Below are 22733 nucleotides of genomic sequence, written 5' to 3' on the forward strand. Positions count from 1 at the left end.
AAACCGCCCCCCCCCCCGACCCTCATCTGTGGAAAAATTGTCTTCCACATAACTGGTCCCTGGTGCCAAAAATGTTGGGGACCACTGCTCTAGACCACAAGTTTTCTGCAGTTTCAGTGAGACAAGAAGGAACCAACATTTAGCGAACCCCATGGGCCTGCGATAGGGTCAGGAAACCTGGCTTCTGGTTGTGCCTCTCTCTAGCTACCTCTCCATGAGTGACTTCAGAAAAGACAATTTTCTTTCTCTGGGCCTAGCTTGGGTCCATGGCATAGACTTGGTGGTCTCCCAGGCTTCCTTCTAGCCATGAGACTATGCATTCCCAGTCAAGAATGTTTTCTTATCCACAAGGCAAAGGTGAGCTGGTTTCAAATTGTACCATGCCTAGTCACTAAATACTCTCAGCTGGCTGGTCAGTTAGGGTTGGCAGGGCCTTGATCTACCACAGCTTGGGTTTTCCTTGAGCTTGGGCTTTTGTGCAGTTTGCTCTCTTGCCCCTCCTCATGTTTGCATCTGCCCCAGGTGGCCACCCTCGACCCATTCAGCCACAAGTTAATGAGTGACCTGCTCCCTCCCTGTGTAGTACCAGCCCGCAGTGCTGCTGAGATCCCAGGTCTCTGTGGGAACCGGCCAAGGGCCTAACCAGCTCTGGTCACCTTTATGCTTCTCCAGCAATACACTAGAGGTAGGAAGCAGACAGAGCTCAGGAAAGAAAGGCCTTTAGAGGGCACTGGGTCTAACTCTCCTTCAGTAGCTCGGGTTTCCCCTCCAAGTATTCGAGCAGTTCCTGTCACCCAGTTTCAATAAGCGGGAGCACAGTGTTTCAAAGCAGTTGCTTACATCCATGGAATCTCCAAAGTTTTTTTTTTTTTTTTTTTTTCCGATGTTGAGCTGATCTCTGTCTCCCTTTGGCTTTTACCCCTGGGTCCCAGCTCTGCCCCCTGGGACCACCTAGACCCTATCTGTTTTCTCTGATCTGTGGATGTCTGAGGACAGAACCCGAGTCCCTCTGTGTTTTCCCCAGGCCAAACAGCCTCAGATCCTCCAAATGTTCCTCAGGGGACCTGGGACCAGTACTTCCCAGCTTCATTACTGGCCTTTGCACATTCTACCATTTGTGGCTCTGGGAAGCCCCTCACTTGCCTCCGTTTATTTGTACCCTCAACTTTTCCAGACTTCTCCATTACTTTTTCATGGTGACTCCAGCAGGTTGATTCTGAACACCAGGAGTCCTGGGTCCAAACAGCTCATACAATTCTCTCTGATTTGTTTGTCATTCTGGTCCAGGTAGCTCCCATGACTGTGGTGCCCTGGGAGGGTAGGGCCTTCTTCTTGGTGTCCCCACATCTGAGGGTAAGCCTGAGGAGAGGAGGTGCTCACTGGGATGGGCTGACTGCATTGTACTGTGTGGGAGCTGACCATATAGCCTGCTTTTCTGCCACTTGCTTTTGTCTCTTGAGCTGGTGGGGGGTGCGGGAAAGGGATATTTTAAGGAGCATCAAAGCTGGAAATGAGTCTGAGCCATGCCCACAGCAGGGCCTAGAAGTGTGAATCAGATGGGGAGAAACACCAGTTCAGCCATGCCTCTAGCAGTTGATGATGATGACAGTGACGAGTCCTACCATTTCTTTAAAGTTTCCAAGGGACTTTCAGTTCCATGATCCCCTTCTGTTCTCAGAACAACCCAGTCAGATAGACGATGTGATCCCTGCAGCAGGATCCTGGCTGATCCCCACCTGAGGCCCAGAGAGAGGAAGCGCTCAGTCTCCAGGGAGGAAAGATTTGGAACCCATGTCTTCTGACCCTCAGCCTTCCCTGTTTCCCCCAAACCACACCTGGCAGCCAAGGCGGCTGGGGCTGACTTGGCAGCTTCCCCACTGCAGAGGAACCTCTGCCCAGGCTGTAGTTCTGTTCCCATGGTAGAGGGAGGGATCTCTAGGGGAGGTGCCTGAGGATTTCCTGTCCTTTATCTGGGCTGGCCAAAGGCAGGCCTGTCTGAGGTGCGAGAGAGGCACTTGCAGCCAACCTTTCTGCTCCAGGCTGAAGTCAAGTCAGGCAGGCAGGGGCAACGAGCTTGGGAAGCACGTTGCCCCAAACACCTAGTCTGAGCAGCCCCGACCCGAGTAGTGTCTTCTAAATGGCACAAACAGAGAAGGTCATGTGGGAAAGGGGCCAGAGTGGAGTCAAAGCAAAACACCCCCTGAAGTGTACATGTGATGCCCGGGGCAGGAGAGTATCACTGTGAGGAGTGGGGACTCTGGTATAACGCAGCACTGGGTGACTTCAGGCAAATTCTGTAACCTCTGTGAGCTTCCATTTTGTCAGCTGTGAGATGGAGGTATGTACTTACCTCAGGTGTTGCTGAATATTAAATCCAATAGTATAAATAGCACTCTCACTGTTATTGTTGTTTAGTAGTACTTTCTTCTACCTTGTCACTGCTATTTCTCACTAACTTGGAGACATGCTATGCTCAAACCTGCCACCTCTCGGGCCTAAGTCTGGACTTTTCTGTCATTTCAGATTCTGCCTTCTCCTGAAAAGCTCTTCCTGACTGTGCTTGCCTCCAGGGCTCCCTTCCTCCGGGCTCCTTTAGTGACATTATGACTCTGAAAGAGACGTAGTAACAATGATAACACCGAGAACAATAGTGAATTCTTCTCAATTCTTGACACGTTTGAATTTACTTAGCTCCCAGGACAATTCAGTAAGGCGTGTACTGCTATAATCACCCCCGTGTTATGTATGAAGAAACTGAGTCAGGGAGAGGTTAAAAGAACTGCCCCAAGGTCATGTGGCTCAAGGGTGATGGAGCTGGATCAGGACACAGGCAGTCTGAGTCCACCACCCACATCCTTAGCGACTGTGTCATGCTTTCCCCTTCCCTTTCCCAGATGCCTGCCTGGGAGGCAAGAGCTAAATCTCTAGTCTCCCACCCCTGCCTGACTGCTCCCCACACCCACCAGCAATCACTGAGTCCTGTACATACAGTCCCCAGGTCCTTGCATGTTCCAGACCCCCCAGGGTTGACAGATGAAGAGGAGAGAAAACACTGAGGGCTGGGTATCCATGCTCTAAAGCAAAGCTGCACTGAAGTGAGGGAGGGTGTGCAGGAGGGAGTGGGGATTGTTCTGATGGCGGCAGGCCTGCCTGATTAGCACTTTCCAGCACTGAGGGCGGAGAGCAGGCTGCTGGGTGGCATTAGGAGAAGAGACATTTTAGTGAGCTATCTTCACAACCAGGTTGTATCATTTAGAAGGTGTGGGTGGTTAAGGGCATGTGGGTAGCTGGCTGGATTCGCTTTTGTGAGCCCTCCAGCTGGCCTGGCACGTGCTAAAATTGGGTATGTATGTGAGGGGCTTTGGTCTAGATGCTCTAGTCCTCCCTCCAGTGTTCCCACTTCAGGGCTCTCGGGTGCTGCGAGCTTCCTTCCCTCAGGTTGTACCAGCTCCCAGCTCCATTTCGAGCTTATTCTGTTACTTGCCTCCAAATGAGCTCCAGAGGGTGCTTCAAGGACAGTCCATCTTAGCCTCTGCCTCCCTGAGAAGGAAGGGCCTAGTACCAGCAATGTTTGTTCAGTTTTCAGACCTTGGTGCCTACCACAGGGCCCAGTGCAGAGTAGGTGCTCAGGTAGTATTGGTTGAATAAATACACAACCAAGGGGGAGTGGATTTGGAGGGGAGAGCCTGGGGATGCTGATGTGAGAACAGATCAACAGGAGGGCTGTGGGCATTTACTCAGTTTCCTGGTTTCATCTGTAGTCCAATAGAAGCCATTTGACCTTTCAGCCTGGCATGCTGCAGTCCATGGGGTCACAAAGAGTTGGACACGACTGAGCAACTGAACTGAACTGACATTTCATAGCCTTAGTTTCCTCTTTTATGCAGCAGGTCTGCCTTGGACAGGGCTGTTGTGGAGACCAAAGAGATACAGGATGACCAGGTGCTTCTCCACTACTGGGAACTGACTTCAGGTTAACGGTTCATACTGCAGAAAAACTGGTATATTTTTTTATGTCTATGGCCTAGATAATTTTTCCTGTTTAATGAGGATTCTACTGTAGTGGCTCTGACTCTGGAGCCAGACTGCCTCAATGTGGATCTTGGACCACCACTTCTTCACTGATGACCCTGGGAAATTACTCTGAAGTTGTGGGCCTCAGTTTTCTCATTGATCAGATAGAGATATTATCAGAGCACTAACCTCACAGGGTTGTCATGAAGGCTCAATAACATAAATCATATAAAAAGTACCTAATCTAATGCCTGGGACAATAATGATGACTTGTTGCCCTTTGGCTGCTGTGATTGTTATCTTATTTTATATTTGCAAATACCTCATGTTGTCAGTACTATGATTGTAATACTATTTGACAGATGAGGACACTGTGGCATAGAGAGATTAAGTCTTATCCAGTGTGATCTATATAAAGTCTTTAGCTCAGGGTCTGGCACATAGTAAGTAAATATTAGTGTCTATCATGAATTGTTCTTAATACACAACATAATTACATTCAGTATCATAAAAATTGTTATCAATAATGATCACAGCCAGAGCTGAGAAGTAGCAGAGCTAGGACTAAAAGTCAGGTCTTTAAGATCACTAGCTTGTTACTCTTCCCACTCACTGTACCACAGAACCTGTATGCTCTGGAGTCCTAACACGGCCATCAGGCCACTCTTTGGGGTTTTCCTTCCATTCACCTCACCATGGCCTGAGCATACCCATCATCACCCCTGTCCCTACCTTCTCCTTTGAGCTCCTTGTCCCAGCCCTCCCTTTGGCCGCTGCTGGGCTCCAAGGCAGGCTTGTATCTGTTGGCTTCCAGAGGAGAGCAGACCTGGCCTGAGGAGGCTGCTTCTCTCAGGCCCATTTCCTTTCTGTCAGAGACAATTTTCTCTGGATCTCAGGGTGGGGCCAAGCTCCTTCAAGGCATTTCCTGCCCAGAAGTTTATATTTGGCCTCAGCAAGAGGAAAGGGAAGTTGGGTTTAGGAAGGGGGGTTGGGATGTAGAAGTGGTGGTACAGGGTCAAAACAGGTGAGCACCAACATTTTGCAGAACAGGAAAGGGAAGCAGAAGATGGTGGATGTCCCTTCTCTTAAGTAAGTTTGTGTGCTCACAGGAGCTTGGGATGGGAGAGCTAAGTGCTCCATGAGGCAGAATGCCTCCACCCTCATCCAGAGTTTATCTTCTATTCTCACACCTTTGGTCCTTGGTTCCTGAATGTATGGTTTCTTCCCTGGGGCAAGGTGGGCTGCCAGTCAGCCAGTCTGCTGAGTTGCAGATGAATGCTCAGTTCTGTGGAGAAGGCAATGGCACCCCACTCCAGTACTCTTGCCTGGAAAATCCCATGGATGGAGGAGCCTGGTAGGCTGCAGTCCATGGGGTCGCTAGGAGTCGGACACGACTGAGCGACTTCACTTTCGCTTTTCACTTTCATGCATTGGAGGAGGAAATGGCAACCCACTCCAGCGTTCTTGCCTGGAGAATCCCAGAGATGGGGGAGCCTAGTGGGCTGCCATCTCTGGGGTCGCACAGAGTCGGACATGACTGAAGTGACGTAGCAGCAGCAGCAGCAGCTCAGTTCCGTGTCCTCACTGTGGAGATGCCAGAGGAGGGGGTGAAGTCAAAGGTCTGCACAATGTTTAGTTGGGAAACAGGACTTCCTATCTAGGTGTTGCCAGAACATGCAGTAGCCCACACCACATAACACTGGGGAGAGTGAGATACAAAGGACCCAATTGCTGGAGCTCCAGTGGAATGGGGGACACAGTTATGTGCTGTCAAGAAGGTAATGGAAATATTCGGGAAGGGCACTTAATTTTACTGGGTGGTAGGGGGTTGAAGGCTTCAGGGAACGAAGCTTTCATGGGATAGGGTGTCTGACCTCCATCGTGATAAATAATAGGAATTTGCTGCTTCAAATCAGGCTGGGTCTTGAATGTGGAGGTGGAAATCAGTTTGATGTCTGCCCCAGCTGTGGGCAATGGGGAGCCCGTTAAGTTGCAGACTAGGAGAGTGGCCAGGTCAGAGCTGGGCTCTTGGGAGAAGAAGCTGGCAGGATGACCTGTTGAAAGGTCAGCCTGGAGGCTGGGAACTTGCAGGGAGGAAATAATCCAGGCATGAGAACCTGGAGCACGATTGGGCATGGGAAATCGTGACTGTTGGATGGAAAAATGGATAGACGTTGGTGGCTAAATACATGAGCAGAGAGAGGACCGACCAGCCTGCCTGGAGGTTTAAGCCTTAATGTTTGATGCCTTTGGAGGCCAGAAATCAGGAGAGCTGAACTCGAAGGGAAAGATGGGTTTGTTCTTGGTCCCTATTGAGGGTTCTTTCTTGAGTCTCCCCGAAGAGAGCATGTAAGAGGAGGCTCCCCTCTCTACCGATCACACATACTTCTGTTCTGGGTGTAGATTTTGGTGAGTGGCCATTGAAAGATAGGGAAACTGCCACTTAGATGGAGGTACTAGCTTGCCCAAGGTCATTTGACAGGTTCCTAGTGGAGCTAAGATCAGAATGTAGTTCTCCTGACTTTGGATCCAGTACTCTGTTTACCCATACCACAGTGGAGGGCAGTTCCCTCTGCCCCATACCAGTTAGGCTGGCATCTCTTGCCTCCAGGCTGGGAACTGGAAGTGATGGAGTAGCACGTGGATTATTAAAACACCTGTCTTTCCTTGTCTCCCATGACCTTGTCAGAGCACCTGGGATGGGGTAGGGGACAGGATCCCCTGAGGGCAAGAAAGCTAATGGAGCCTCTGTGGCAGAGGAGGTGACAGCTTTGACCTTCACTTTCACAAGGAAGCCCTGTGCTAGGCAAAATGTCAGCTGTCTGCTTTGGCTCTGCTGCATCAAGTGCTTGCCTAGGAGACCACAAACTGGGCCACCTCTGGACCCAAATTCTCAAGCAGCCCCAGCAGGCCAGAAGTCTGGCTTAGCCACAGGGCCCTCATGGCCCTCCTCCACTTACGGCTGCAGCTTGGGCTACAGCTTTGTGTATGTGTGTGGAGACGGAGCACAGTTGGAAGTTCCTTGTATCACTTCCATATTTATAAAAACTCCAAAAATAAGAACTGTCACCTCCCCTGGCTGACCCTGAAAGGGGTCCACAGTGTCCAGAGATAAGGGACGTACAGTGAACATTGCATTCATTCTTCACCTCACTCCTCAGGACATCCCCAAGGTGGGCTGGGGCTGCCTGGAGGAGCATGAGGCCCCCAGGTAAGGTGGAAGGAAGCTGCTGTTCCTGGTCTCTTACACTTCAGGTCTGGAGTCAAGCTTTCTTTTATTATGGGAGGTGTCCTGTGCATTATAGGATGTTTAGTAGCATCCCTGGCCTCTACTCAGTAGATACTAGCAGCATCGTTCCCCAGTTGTGATGACCAAAAATGTCTCCCAACATTGCCCAAGGTCTCCTGTGATGGGTGAGGGGTTAAATTGTCTCTGGTTGAGAATCCTTGTGGCCCCGTGGCCATGGCATGGACATGGAGTGTTAGAGAAGGAGGGCCACACCTGTGAACCTGCCACTGGCCAGCAAGTAGATTTCGTGGCTTCATTTTGTTGCCACCCAAACCAGGGCTCACATCCGAACAGGTGCAGCAGGGGCCCCAAGTTCTGCCCAGCCACCAGAGGCCACTCAGTGTCTAGCACTATCAAGCTCGGCCGCTTGACATCAGCAGTCCTTGCTGTGGCACCCCTCCTGCAACGGTTGGAATGTAGGATAAGAGCTATTTTGGTCTCAGTCTCCCTTTCCCCCTCTCCTGGAAGAACCTAGTTAGAGTTGTGATTCCAGCTAAGAGCAGGAGAGACAACTAGTACACCTGACCTCCCAGTGGACAGAGCATGGTAGACCCCGGCATGTCCACTGCAAGGTCAGGAGGGGAAGTCTTGACAGTCCCGGCATCCACGACAACTCTTAGTCTTGGCCCTTGTGAAGGCCCTTCTCCATCAGTCTCCCAGAGAGAGAGGTGCATATCTGGGTGGTCACCTGTTGCAGCACCTTTGCTAGGGTCAGAACAAATCCCACAGACCCCTTTGTGCAAATTCAAATGAAGTACTGCCTCGGGGCTGAGTGGACACATTTCTCATGGCCAAAGCCCATTAGTATAATCTTATGGGAGAGTGGAAGGAGCAGGTCACGAGCACTTGGGGTCAGCTGAGATCTGAGCCCTCTACTAGAAGGCCACCACCTCCTCAAGGGAGGTCCCTCTCTAGGAGTAGGGGTAGGCAGAAGAACTGAGCTGCATCAACCAGGAGAAATGATCTGAGAAGCTCTTTGCCAGGACTTGGCATTTCCCAGGTGCAACAGCAAGACGAGTGGTCAGTGGCCCCTCTGCCTACCTTGGCAACAAGTTGGCCTCACAGAGTCCACCCTGGAAACTTGAGTTGTCACATAGATACCTGTGAACTTGGGTTGTCACATAGACAGCAGCTTCCCAGGGCTTTCTTCACCCCTCTGAACATTGGCTCTTTCCCCTAGGCTCACTGGAGGTAGGAGACACCATGCTGAAACAAACCTTGTTTTGGAGATACCCATCCTGCGTTCACCCTGGAGAAGGAAATGGCAGCCCACTCCAGTATTCTTGCCTGGAGAATCTCATGGACAAAGGAACCTGGTGGGCTACAGTCTGTAGGGTTGCAAAGAGTCAGACATGACTGACTATCACTCATCCTGCATTGAGGGCCACGAGGGAGATGCCCTTCCAAATAGGCAGCTAAGTAAGAGAAACGAAACCAAGTTTGTTGAAAGCTGCCTCATGGAATAAGTCAGCTAACTGAATAAATTGCCTTCACAGACACCTGCAGATGTCTATCACATGCATTCCCATCACTGTTCGCTGGCCCCAAAGAGAGCATGAGCCAGTGATGAGAACACGCCTGAGTGTAGCCTCTCGATAGAATCTTCCTGAAGACCTATGCTGTGGCTTTTTATCAGGTTATGTCTGTTTTGGGTAGCAGTTTTCGATGGGTGTGCTTTCAAATCACCTGGAGAGATCTCAAAAACAAAACAAAACTAATTATATCCCCAGAGAGTCTGATTTAACTGGTCATGATTTAATTGGGCCCTGGCACTGGCATTTTCAAGTTCCCCAGATTATAATGTGTAGCCCAAATCAAGAGGGGACTGCTCTGGTAGTAACAAGAACACTTTGATCTGGCCCTCTGTGACATCTACCCCTTTCTTGTCCTAGGCCCTGGATGTTGCCCGGTCCTGAGGCCTGAGCCAGATTTTGGGTTGGAAGGGAGCAGGCTGAACCAGGACTTGGGCAGCAGCTATCTCACAGCCCACAGGGTAACCAAAGGCATAAAGGGCTTGAGTTCCCCGACAGTGGTGTGAAGAGGGGTGACTGGCGAGTGAAGAGAGTGGCTGGATGAGACCTGAGCTCTGGCAGCTTAGTTGCTGATTGTCTTTTCTTCTCCTAGCTCACTTTCTCACTTCTTTATACCTAGGACACAATCTGAACTGAACTTTAAAGACTCTGTGGATACAAAGTTCAAGTTGTCTTAATAAAAGCAGCCCTCTCTGATAACTTTCATACAACCTCTCAAATCAGACAGAACCCAGCCAGATAACACAGTAACCTCAGAGGCAGGCAGTAAAGTTGTTAGTCCCCAAATTGTAGATTTGGAAACCAAAGCTTAGAGAGTAAAGCAAGTTGCATATGATTTAGGCAGCAAGTGGGAGAGTCAGCTTGATTGGACAAAGCTTTTTCTCCAACTCAGTTATCATCTTTGGGTGTTATTGTATTTCCTCAGTGGGAAATAGTGCTGCCTTTTTCCTAAGTATATAAACTCTTCCCTTGTTCATGTAGAGTTTCTCTAAAACAGAAGCCCTGCTTTTCTCTTCATTGTATCCTTCTCTGTGTAGAAAAATGTGCCGTGCTAAGAGGCTCCCTGGATGTGGCCTGTGGAAGTGTAGGTGTAGATACTGTCATTTACCCCTGAGACAGTACACTGCTGCTCAGCTATTTCTTCTTTGTCGTTCCCTCTGGGAGACTGAGGCATGATTGACCCTGGAGCATTCTAGTATGTCCTCTCCCCCAACCCTTGAGGGGATCGGCTGGGCCCCTCCCCAGGGAATCTCAGCTTAAATCTTAGTGGAATCCAGCTTGTGCCAGTCGGATGCTGTCCCTGACCTGTCCTGGCATATTACCCTAGTCTTGGCCAGCAAAATGGCCTGCAGAACGTAGTAGTTAAAACTGTTGGAATTTGCGCATCTGGACACAGGCAGGACCAGGGGCCACAGACATTCCTCCATCACTCGTCTCAGCCTGCCCAGTGTCACTCTTCCTGCCAGGCGCATAAGACAGTCCTTGGTCTGGGCTCCCTGGGCCCCAGCCCCAGGGAGACTGACTACTGGGGATGGGTGGTCACTCCTGGCCCCAACCTGGACAGGCTAGAATTGGTGGGAAGGACAAAGCAAAGCACCTTAGCTCAGCCCTTAATCACTAAGACAAAAGTCCCTGACCACTTTATCTGGGAGGGAGCCTCAGGGCCTCTCAAGCCTCTGTGAGGTGGTCTATTGTCAGGAGCCAAAGTCCCTGACATCCTGCCAGGTAATAAGCCATTACATTCTTTAGATTCCTGCCAGGAGGTGCTGCTGAGGATTCATTCAGACCCTGCTTCTTACTCCTTGGCTGCTTTGTCTTTTGGAATTATTGTGGCCTCTTTGATAATTCTGCCTCCTACTTTCACTTCCTTGAGCCATCTAGTTCTAATTCTGACAGAGATATAGATGCAGCCATTATCCAGGCCCAGAAAAGAATACTCGTTGGGTCTTTTTCTCCCATTTTCTCTTTTTCCTTGGGACCCTTCTGTCAGTGTTGGGTAGGAACTCTCTGCTGAATGCTCGGTACAATGTGCCAGTGCTTTTTATCCCTGGTATTTTATTTAATGTTCTCAGTAGCTATTAGTGGTGGATTCTATTTTTGTCATTTTACAGAAAAGAATACTGAGTCATAGAGAGGTTAATCAACTTGCCCAAAGTTAGAGAATTAGCTAGTCAGACTGCTTAGTCAGAGAGCAAGTGACTGACCAGGATTTGAACTCAGACTTGTCACCCCACTAGATCAGAAGGGCAGAAAAAAGTTTGGGGACCTGGAGTTGGTTCCTTTGAATCTAAGCCCTTTGTTTATGTGACATCTGAAGGCGGGTGCCATAATGCAATGGAAAGAGCACAGGACATGGAATTAAAAGATGGTAGCAATTTCAGTTGTGACACTTAATTCTGTGTGATTTGGTAAAGTCCCTTGGGCCGTTTTCAGTATGTCTATACTGTAGCTTTTAAAAAATACTGATTTGGAGAGTCTTACCACAGATCAATTAAATCAGCCTCTGGGGGTGGGGCTCCCAGGGATTGGTATTTTTACAAAGCTTCCTAGTTGATTCTAATGTACGTCCACGGGTGAAAATCCCTGAGCTAGCTGATTTGTGCCAGTGCTTCCCAAACTCTAATGTGCATGCAGATCACTCAAGGACTTACTTAAATGTAGATTCTGTTTCAGAAAGTCTGGGATTCTGCCTTTCTAACAAGTTCCAAGGTGAAGCCGATGCCACTAGTCCAATGATCACACTTTGAATAGCAGGAAGCTAGAGGCCTCTAAGGGCTTCCCTGGTAGCTCAACTGGTAAAGAATCTGACTGCAATGCAGGAGACCCTGGTTCAATTCCTGGTCAGGAAGATCCTCTGGAGAAGGGCTAGGCTACCCACTCCAGTATTCTTGGGCTTCCCAAGGTTGGGAGACCTGGGTTCGATCCCAGGGTTGGGAAGATCCCCAAGAGGATGGCAACCCACTCTAGTATTCTTGCCTGGAGAATCCCCATGTACAGAGGAGCCTGGCGGGCTACAGTCCATGGGATCGCAAAGAGTCGGATGAGACTGAGCGAGTAAACACAGCACAGCATGGAGGGCTCTATGTATGAATGAAAAGCCTTGGCACCCACCTGAGTGAGCTGGTTCCCTTCCCACCAACCCTGGCCAGGGCTACTGCCAAGCACTAGGGGCGTGGGCAGCCTTCCCCTCTCCCACGGGCCCTTGTGACTCAGGTGAAAAGTGCAGATGTGTAGATCAGGACTTCATTTCTGCCGTCTTCCACCTCCTCCAGGCTCAGGAAGGGCATCCGGATGCGTCTCCCTCTGCTGCCTCCTCCTTGTTCTCCCTCTAGCCATGAGTGACCAGGGGCTACAAGGGTCTTCAAGTGTGTGTTCCTGACATGCAGACCTGATTCTGAAGGGTGGTCTCCCTGCCTTGGGTGGCCTTTTCCCGGGGGGGCGGTAGGAGCAAGAGACAGGGAAGTGGCTGTGGCAGCTGACTCAGCTGTCCTACCAGCAAAACCATGTCCGTCAAATGTGGCCTGGGCTGGAGTGAAGTTCCTTAGGGCTGTTCTCACTGTGCCCCCAAATCACCACTGACCTGGAGATCCAGATCCTTTTCTGGTCTAGCATTGCCCCCTGCCAGAGGGGCTGAGGTACTGCTAGCCGGGCTCTGTGGGAGCAAACACTTTCCAGTGCTTCTCAGAGGTCCTCGTGATTCCTAGATCTCTGTCTTAGGTTAGAAGGTTATGGTGATGCAAAACATGTGTGCACACAGATGCAGGTGTGGGTACAGACTGAGGCGCCTGAGGGGGAGTGCATCCAGGTGCATGGTCCCACGCTGATCTATGTGGATCACGGACATGAGCAAACTTGGCTACAGTTACTTGCGGAGACAGATACTGGGACGGCAGCAACCAATGCACACGCTCTCAGAAATGCAGAATGTTCATCCCTACCCCTGCCCTGTTGGCCCATTAAGCCCTCAGGGGCTCCAGAGGCTGCAGAGCCTTTTCTTCTGTGCAGCAACTCCTCATTAGTGACCCTCGGGGAGCCTATCTTTTTCCGGCCGACTTCCACCTTCCCGCATTCTTCCTTCCCTTGTCTACCCACCTAGCATCTCTGAAATACGTTTGTGTCCTTTACCTTATGATTCCTGGCTGCCAGAATCTCATCTTGGATTTCCCTGTGGGAGAGCACTGGGGAGAGAGCTCTTCCTGTCTTGGAAAATCCTCGCCAGTCTCCTTGGAGGCTCCTGGTTATAGTCTGTAAGGAAGTGGAAGACATGTGGGGGCAGGAATCCATGGGCAGAGCAGCTCTGCAGAGGCAGCAGCCTCTCTGTGGCCCCAACATCAATGACAGCTCCTATGGTCCCAGCCCCGCTGCTCCCTGGCACCATGGGTGGGGAACTGGGCAGTCCCAGGGTTCTGCTGCAGATACTCAGCCTGCCATGGCCAGGAGGGCTTCCACTGTGGCTTTAGTCCACCTGCAAGTCTCCACTGAGGCTAGCAGGGATGCCCCACCCTGCGCTAGGCACTCCCAGGGCAGAATTGGGAGGCTAACCCAGCCATTGCCCTCCAAGACTCCCATAAGCCAGCACTGTCAGCTGGACAGTCAGCTGTTGTGCCGCAAAGAGGCCAAGCCATGGCGGAGGGCTGGAGCAGTCCAGGGAAGCCCCACGGGGATGGAGGCATCCTCACCTGGACCTTGGTGATGGGGGAGGAAGAGCTGCTTTGTTAGAAGGGGTCGGAACCTTGAGCAGGAATCACACTGAGCTTGGACTCTCGCCTCTGCACTACTGCCTTATTGTGTGAGACTTATAGATGAGTCCTTCCTTTCTGAACCTGTTTGGATATGTGTAAATTGAGCATATTAAAATCCGCACAGCTTATGGTGTGTGTTAAATGAGATTTGTTATCAGAATGCTGGGGAATATTAGGTATGATGATGGAAAACAGAATAACGCTGTTGAACATTTTGTATGCCTAGCTGGACCTGGGCTGTGGAAGGGGGTGCCTCCCCGGTGGTGGAGGAAGGAGTGGATGAAGACACAGTGGTGGTTTCTTCCCCTGAAGTATTCCTTGACCCCAAATGTTCCTTGGAGTTGTTGCTGGTGGTGGTCCTGTTCTTGGGCAGAGAATACAGTGTGAGAGAGGTGTCCCACCACATCCAGGGAGTAGGGTTTAGGGAGCAGAGAGGAAATCCTAGCTGTGACATGGAGTGAATGTGCTAGCCCCTTTGTGCTTCTGTTGTCATTTCCAGGTCACCAGAGCTATCGGTACCTCCCTGCTGGAGGTTCAAGGGTGCATACCCAGGGTGGCTTGCCTCCAGCACCTGCTAACCTTCTTCCTCTGTCTATCTCTCTTCCTCTCATCTGTTTTAGAAGCTGAGGCCAAAAAAGCATGCAGGTGGCTCCGAGCAACAGGATTCCCTAAGTATGCTCAGCTTTTCGAAGGTAAGGTCACTCAGTGGTTCCCCCTGCCCAACCCGAGTTGCCTTATCCCTCCATTTTTCAGTTGGAACATGGGACCCATAACATTTTTTTTCTCCCACCATACAAGAAGCTGTTTATCTTGGCCTGCTCCCATAGTTACAACCTCTGTCCTGTCTTTTCTCCTGCCTGCTCATCAGCTCTCACAAGTTCTGGGGTCTCCCATATGTTAAAGTGCCTTGTCTCAAGCAGGCCCGCTGCACTGCACAGCTCCCAAGGACGGTATTTATGTAGACGTAACATGGAGGGTGCACTCTGGAAGCCCTGCTTTCACCTCCCCTCCCAGTGGCCTTATTTCTCTGCTTTCCTTCATTTTTCTGTTTTTCTCTAGGGTTGTTCATACTTGCTGTTTCTATTCTTCCCACATCCCCACTTGTACCTTCGCTTCATCCCCACCTCGCTAACAAAACAGTCCTTGTCAAGTTCACCAGGGACCTGCATGTGGTTAAATTCAGTGGTCCCTTCTCAGACCTGACTTAATCTCTCAGTAGCATTCGGTGCAGTTGGCCACTCCAGCTCCTGGACTGCCCTCTTCTCCCGGCTTTCTGGCAGCCACTCTTAGTCTCCTTCGCCGGCTCAGCTTCTTCTAACTGCTCCTCATTGTTAGAGTGTCCCAGGGCTCTGTCCTAGCCCTTCTTCTCTCTGGGCATTTATCTCTGAGGAGATCCTTTTCTGAGCACCATGTATATTCTGATGACTCCCCAATGTCTCTCTGTCCAGACCTTAGGCCCAAACTCCAGATCCATCTCTTCAGCTCTCAATTCAGTATCTCTGCTCAGCTGTCTGACAGACGTCTCAGATGTTACCACCTGATGGCGCCACCACCACTTAAGCCCCACATCCCGGCATCATCCTCTGGTTCTCTTTTCCTTTGTGCCTGTATCTAACCCTTCAGCAAGACCCTGCTCCCTCCACATTATCTCTTGAATCAATCCACTTCATACCACCTTAACTGTCACATTAGTGTGACCTGCTTGCCCAGCCTAGTGCTACAGCCTCCTTTCTACACTCCGTCCGCTACTCTGATTTTCAGCAGCTAGAGTGACCCAGGGAGTGCAGGCCTGACCACAGTACACCTCACTCCACTCTGTCACTCACTCCTCCATGGGCTTCATGGCACACCCAAAATGAAGTGAGCGGCAGTGCTTTGTTCTGGCCGACAAAACTGCATCACCCAGCTTCCACGTGCTTCTCTCCACTTTGCTCACTACTCTCTGGGCTTCTTTCTACCACTTGCTCACACCAGACTCTCGCCCTCCTTGGAGCCTTAGTTTTGGTCCTGCTGGAGACCTTTTCCCAGACTCTTTGCCCAGTTGGGCCCCTTCTTGCTCAGCTCAGAAGTTACTACCTTAGTAAGGCCTCTCTTTACCCTGTCACCCTGGCTCATGTCTTTGCTAGCATTTGTAATAGCATAGTTTGTTTCTCTCACATACTGTTCACCATCTGTTGCCCCTGTGAGAGCGCAAACTCCGTGAAAGCTTGGATCATTTTTGTCTCATTCGCTGTTGTGTCCCCAGTGCCTAGCAGAAAGTTGGTGTTCAATTAACATTAGTAAATGAGTCCATGGGCTTGTTTTACCAGTAGGCAGAGAGGTGTGAGATTTTGCAGGTATTCTCTCCTCTTCCTCCACTCCTTCCTCTTCCCCTTTCCCTTCTCAAACCCCAGGGAGCAGGTGCTCTTGCTCTGAGCAGAAGGGAAAGGGAGCTATTGTTTGACTGCACAGTGTCCTTATTTTTTCCCTGGTGCCCTTGGTTCACCTTGGGCCAGAGAGGAGGTTCCCTGTCTTGCGCAGCCTCCCGCATGGACCTGCCTCACTGACTGATGGGTCCTCTTGTCCAGCTCGACCTTTCTGTCTTCTCCTTGATCTTCCCCCTGTGGCCAACCGTGATCTCCTCGGGTCCCTGCTTCACTGCAGCCTTTCTTCTCCTCCTCAGCTCTCACCTGCCTAGCTCCCTGCTGCCTGGGCCCCCTTCTTCTCACTGCAGGGTCCCTGGCACTGAGTTTCTAACCTGCTGTTCTCGACTCATCTCTGCTTTTCTCTGCCATACAGAAGGTTTGTTTCCTGTGGATATTGGCTCTGTGAAGAAGGACCACAGTTTTCTGGACGAGGACTCTTTGGGGGCCCTGTGCAGGTAGGGGGGCTAAGGGCTAGGCCTGGGAGGTCATGGGCCTGGCTTGGGGCTTCCTTATGGGAAAAAAGCCATCCTTGCCCCTCCGACAGAGTAACCTGCCTATTAACAAAGCGCATCTGCTGCTCTCCTCTTCACTCTTCCCTCTGTCTCTGTGCCTGTGATATCCTCACCGCCCACTCCCAGGCACTAGGAAGCCAAGGTCTTTGGCCTTTTTTTCCCCTTCAGTTAGAACCTCCAAACACTCCTCTAATTCATCCCCCTCTACTTTTTGAGGCCAAACTACGACTCCTTGGATCCATCCTTCTAACTGGCCTTCCTGTCTTCCATCTCTGCATTCCCATCCTTGCTCTGATCCAACCCTACAAGAGCCACCAGAGTCAGCTTCCCAGTGAGTGCTCCTCTGCTTGAAATATGTCGCCATCTGCAGAAACAAGTCTAAAGCTTTTTTAGCACGACACCTGAGGCCTTTTGCAACATGGCTCTGACCAGCCTTATCAGTCTCAGTCCTCCCCTCACACATGCGCTGATCTGTTTACTGACCATTTCCCTCTCTACCTTGTCACAGGCTTTGGTTGAAGACTGGGATAGGAGTCTTTGTCTCTCTGTCGATCCAAATCCCATTTCTGTTCTCCAGAAAGACTTCTCTCTGACTGCACCCCCCTGCCTTCAGGAAAGTTGCTCGTCCCACCCTCTGTGTGCCCTCTATGCCTTCTGTCTGCTCTGTTCTTGAATGTGTCCCATCTCTGTAGTGGTTGTTTTTATTTTTTGTCTCACATCTGTAAATTCCTATAAGACAAGAGCCCATAATATCTAAAGCATCATGTCTAGCACTGAAACCTTCATGAACGCGGGGACTTGGGAGATGTTTTGATGTCTTGAGCACGTGAAGCAGTGGACGGCATCTTCCTAGTGTCTAGGCTAGTCCCTGAAGGCTCAGTGGCTTGTGACCCTTGGGTGAACCCTGCTTTGTATTATTTGCAGGAGGCTGATGACCTTGAACAGTTGTGCCTCGATGAAACTGGAGGTTCATTTTCAATGCAAGCAGGTGAGTTAGGGCAAGGATAGGATCTGTGGTCTTGTGGCACCATGGGGAACCCAGGACATACACAGACCACTTATAAAACTAGTTCCAGTGTCCTAGGAGTCTGGGCTGTCCAGGGTGTTGCCTTGCTCCAGCCTGGGAGTAGGATGTAGGGGGCTTTATGAAGCTGCTGGGTTTCCGCTAGCCTGGTCTCGAAGTTGGGGTATGAGAAAAAGTACCCTGACCCATAGCATCACTCAGCCTTATCAGCCCACCACTCCCTCCTGGATTTTCTAATAACTTGACCTAGTGATGGCCATCCCTCAGGGAAGTCCATCTGCCTACATGCCTTCTCTGTGATGGCAAAAACTCCTTGACTTAGGGGCAGAGACAGAATAATGTGATGGAAAATCATGGCCTATATGATCTTAGAAGATCTTAGAAGTCAGGATGTCCAATCTCACTTCACGAAGTCTTACCACACTAAGCCTCATTTTCTCCAGCTCTACAATGAATTGAGGGCAGCATTAATACCCTCCAAAAACCTTTCTGACTCTGCTAGTCTGGGCTTGTAGAAACTAAGATAGCTCTGGGTCTGCATGTAGCCCTGGAAGGTGGGGAAATGAACCTATCCTTCCCTGGGGTCAGACTTTATGGGTTTTTCTCTGGAGCTTTTTCCACCAGAGGCCTGCCGTCAACAAGTTGCCAGGGAAACAGGAGACCTTGGGCTCCTAGCCCCAGCTCTGCACTGACTTTTCAGTGACTTTGGACAAACCTCTTCCCCTCTCTAGTCCTCAGCTTCCCCACTTTGCAAAGTAGAAAACTAGAAAATGTAAAATATCCTTTCTAGCTCTGGCATTCTGAGATTCTTATCTAAGACTGTAGCCTCAAGACTCACTGGGAGGCTGCTGAGGACAAGATGTCGGGATGCTTGGATTCCAGCCCGGCTGTGTCACTCACTTGAAAGTGAAATTGTTAGTCCCTCAGTCATGTTTGACTCTTTGCAACCCCATGGACTATATCCCTTCAGGCTCCTCTGTCCATGGGATTCTCCAGGCAAGAATACTGGAGTGGGTTGCCATGTCCTTCTCCAAAGGATCTTCCTGTGACATTGTATGACCTTGGGCAAGCAGCTTCTCATTTGTTTGGGTTTCCCTGTGTGTAAAATGGTTAGGGATTTGATTGATCAGATGACCACTACCCTCCATCCAGGCTTTCTCCATGACTCCTGGCTTCTTCTGGCACTCCCAGAGTGCAGAGGAGTGCCTCCCACTCTGAGGATGTGTTCTCAGTCAGAGAGCAGGGCCCTTTGCCCCCAAGTCCCCAAAGAGTTTGGAGGAAGAGAGTGGAGCCCAAGAAAGGGCTTGTGGACTGGCTGCCTGTGACCCTACCCTGTGATGCCCTTCTCAGAATGAAGACTCAGAGGAGGAAGAGCACTGTACCATCAGCAACCACTGGACCTTTGAGCGAGAAAGTAAGCAGTGGTCTCACATGGGGTCCTCTGACTTGTTGGCCCCACCAAGCCCTGGCCTGCCAGTGACCTCTAGCTGTGAGGGCGTCCTCACTGAGCTTAGTGCCACCTCCCTGCCTGCCATCACCGTGAGCCTACCACCTAAGCCAGCGGATCTGCCCTTGCTAGGCCATTCTTCCAGCCCAAGTCACTGGCCCTTCCTCAGCCCCACTCGGGGCCAGGAGGGCCCCCAGGACAAAACCAAGAAGCACCGTTCCCAGAGCTTCCTCAAGCACCTTGAGTCTCTGAGGCGGAAGGAGAAGGGTGGAGGCCGGCAAGCAGATCTGGAGCACAGCTCAGTCACCTCAGAAAAGGTTACCAAAGCCTTCTCTTTCCGAAGTCGTCATGGCTTCTTCTATCGGGCCAAGAACCAGGCGGCCACTTCAGCCAGTGGCAGTGGCTCTGAGACTCAGAGGGCCTGGGAGGCCTGGCCTGAGGCCATGTTCCAGTGTCTTCCGCGGGCACACCAGGGTGATTGCCTGGTGCATGTGCCCAGAGACCACAAACCAGGCACATTCCCTCGCTCCTTGTCCATTGAGAGCCTGTGCCCAGAGGATGGACACCGCCTGGCAGATTGGCAGCCAGGTAGACACTGGGGCTGTGAAGGGCGCCGGGGCTCCTGTGGCTCCACAGGCAGCCACGCCAGCATCTATGACAACATGCCGGAGCTGTATCCAGCTGAGCCTGTACTGGCTGGGGCCGAGGCTGAAGAGGAGGAGGAGGAAGGTGGGGACAGCTACACTCACCTGGATGACATCCTCCAGCACGTGTGGGGGTTGCAGCAGCGGGTAGAGCTCTGGTCTCAGGCCATGTGCCCAGACCTGGGGCCTCGAGATAAGGAAGAAGAAGAGGAGGACGAAGTAGAGAAGGAGGCCACTTCAACAGTAGAAATAGCCACCGATGGAGTGGAAGGCCAGACCAGTGAGGCTTGGACCCAGGGAGAGGCTCCAGCCGTCAGGGAGTCCCTAGCCCTGGGCCACGTGGATGTGCAACTTGGAGTCCTGGCTCAGCCTCAGACCCCTGCCAAGGCTGAGTTCCTGGCACAGTCAGAGACTGGGGCCCCGGGCTTTGCCCAGGATCATGAGGAGGAGACACATTCAGGGGGGGAACCAACCTCTTCCTCCAGCCTGTCTGTGGAAGAAGGACACGTTTCCGACACTGTGGCCTCCTCCAGTGAGCTGGATAGTAGCGGGAACTCCATGAACGAGGCTGAGGCTACAGGGTCCCCGACTGGACTCCAGACATCAGTATCCCGTGAGCGACGAGATTCAGGTGTCGGGGCCTCACTTACCAGACCCTGCAGGTGGGAGTTCAGGGTAAGGGTGGGGCAGGGCTTCTGTTGTCTCTCTCTTTCTCCCTTCTCCCTTTCCGTCCTCCTCCTCTCATCTCTTCTCTACCCCTTTTCTCCCCTCCCTTCCTTATCCGCTCTCCATATCCCCCTTTCCCAAGGCCAATTTTTTAGTCACAAGGTGCAGGGGAAAGTTCTTAGGGGCTGAGTGATTGCCTGCCAGCAGTCAGTCCCAGAAGAGAAAAAGAAAGTACAGGACTCAGGAAATCTAGAAAATGTAAGCTTTAGGACCTGCCTCTGCTATGGCCTGTGCAAACTGTAGCTCCTTTTGGGTTTTGGGTAGCCCATGTGTAAATCAAGGGTGTTGCAGGAGATGGTCTCTGATCCCCAGCTTCACTATTCTGGGTCTTTCAGAGCAGCCCCTCCCCTGCAGTCTTGAATGGAAGAGGGGCTCATACTGTTTGCTGGCACTAGATGGGCCTGATCTCTGTACCACCCTCCCTGACAACATCTTTGCCTTTGGGCAGCCCTGGAAATCTAAGCTTCCTCCACCATGGATCCCTGCAGCAGTGCTGACAGTGGTCCCATCTCTTTGTATATTTTTTCTTCGGTGGGGGGAGGAAAAGGACCAGAAGAACACAACTTTTCCTAAGGTTTGCTGAAAGCTGCTCCTCCAGCCTTCTCTACCCCCTTGCCCCTCACTAGGAAGCTTCGTTGGCACAGCTTTCAGAACTCTCACCGGCCCAGCCTCAACTCAGAGTCGCTGGAGATCAACCGGCAGTTTGCCAGCCAGATACACCTCCTGCACAAGGGCTCACTCCTGCGGCTCACCACTTTCATGGAGAAGTACACCATCCCCCACAAGCAGGGCTGGGTCTGGTGAGTCCTCCTGGGCCAGAATGGCCACTGAGCTGCTTATCCAGGTCTTAGATCCCTCCCTGCCCTACTCCAGGGTCCTGGGAGGGTCACCCTCAGAAAGTGGGTCAGGCAGGCAGAGCCCCTATGTCAGTGGACCAGTGGGATGTGCTGGGAAACTGGAGAGGCCAGCATGACTCCAGGTGCCTTATTTTTTTTTTTTAATCTCAGGTTTTTTCATTTGTTTACTTTACAATATTGTATTGGTTTTGCCATACATTGACATGAATCCACCATGGGTGTACATGTGTTCCCCATCCTGAACCCCCCTCCCACCTCCCTCCCCATCCTATCCCTCTGGGTCATCCCAGTGAACCAGCCCCGAGCACCCTGTATCATGCATCAAACCTGGACTGGCGATTCGTTTCACATGTGATAATATACATGTTTCAATGCCATTCTCCCAAATCATCCCACCTTTGCCTTCTCCCACAGAGTCCAAAAGACTGTTCTATACATCTGTGTCTCTTTTGCTGTCTCATATACAGGGTTATCGTTACCATCTTTCTAAATTCCACATATATGCATTAGTATGTATTGGTGTTTTTCTTTCTGGCTTACTTCACTCTGTATAATAGGCTCCAGTTTCATCCACCTCATTAGAACTGATTCAAATATATTCTTTCTAATGGCTGAGTAATACTCCATTGTGTATATGTACCACAGCTTTCTTATCCATTCGTCTGCTGGTGGGCATCTAGGTTGCTTCCATGTCCTGGCTATTATAAACAGTGCTGCAATGAACATTGGGGTACACGTGTCTCTTTCAGTTCTGGTTTCCTCGGTGTGTATGCCCGGCAGTGGGATTGCTGGGTCATAAAGGCAGTTCTTTCCACACTGTTCTCCATAGTGGCTGTACTAGTTTGCATTCCCACCAACAGTGTAAGAGGGTTCCCTTTTCTCCACACCCTCTCCAGCATTTATTGCTTGTAGACTTTTGGATAGCAGCCATTCTGACTGGCGTGAAATGGTACCTCATTGTGGCTTTGATTTGCATTTCTCTGATAATGAGTGATGTTGAGCATCTTTTCGTATGTTTGTTAGCCATTCCGGGTGCCTTATGTATGTCTGTGGGAGATGCACGTGGGATTTACATGAGTGTGTGCCATGAATGAGGAGGGGGTGAAGGGGAACCCCAGGCTCCCCAGCTATACCTCTTCTATCCCAATTTCCATGCTACCATCAAGGAGATTATCCTGAAATGCAGCTTTGGTGGTCATTTTCCTGACAAAACCCTCCTCAAAGAATAGGGTCCAGTTTCCTTCCCATCATGATCCTTTCACATTTCAACCCTGCCTCATCTGTCAGGGTCTTTACTCTACCACACCCAAACAACAGCACCATTCAGGCCAGCAGACCAGTCAGCCTTCTCTGAATGTAGAATCTGGTTCCTGCCTCTTTACCTTTGGCCATGCTCTTCTCTCTGCCTGGAATATCTTTTTTCCCCATTTCTCCCCTGGGACAATGCCTACCTATCCCTCAAGAACTGGCTGAATTTCTACCTTCCGTCTGAAGCCTTCCCTGACCCACTAGATATAGTTACCCTCCCTTGTGGGTCTTCC

The 22733-nt window shown here is 50.9% G+C and overlaps 1 protein-coding gene across 3 annotated transcripts in view; it reads left to right on the forward strand.

The window, feature by feature from the left end:
- STARD8 (StAR related lipid transfer domain containing 8) overlaps positions 1-22733 on the forward strand; it is a 77665-nt gene that overhangs the window by 49151 nt on the left and 5781 nt on the right. For 2 of the 3 annotated variants that reach the window (XM_070290270.1, XM_070290271.1), the window contains 5 exons: positions 14198-14269; positions 16356-16437; positions 17419-17482; positions 18869-20271; positions 20962-21135. In XM_070290270.1, the coding sequence (XP_070146371.1) occupies positions 14198-14269; positions 16356-16437; positions 17419-17482; positions 18869-20271; positions 20962-21135 (1795 nt within the window). Of the gene's footprint in view, positions 1-14197; positions 14270-16355; positions 16438-17418; positions 17483-18868; positions 20272-20961; positions 21136-22733 lie in introns of those variants that run through there. The other variant, XM_070290272.1, reaches the window with a different exon arrangement.

The sequence above is a fragment of the Ovis canadensis genome, chromosome X (genome assembly GCF_042477335.2).
Source record: "Ovis canadensis isolate MfBH-ARS-UI-01 breed Bighorn chromosome X, ARS-UI_OviCan_v2, whole genome shotgun sequence".
Lineage (NCBI taxonomy): Eukaryota > Metazoa > Chordata > Mammalia > Artiodactyla > Bovidae > Ovis > Ovis canadensis.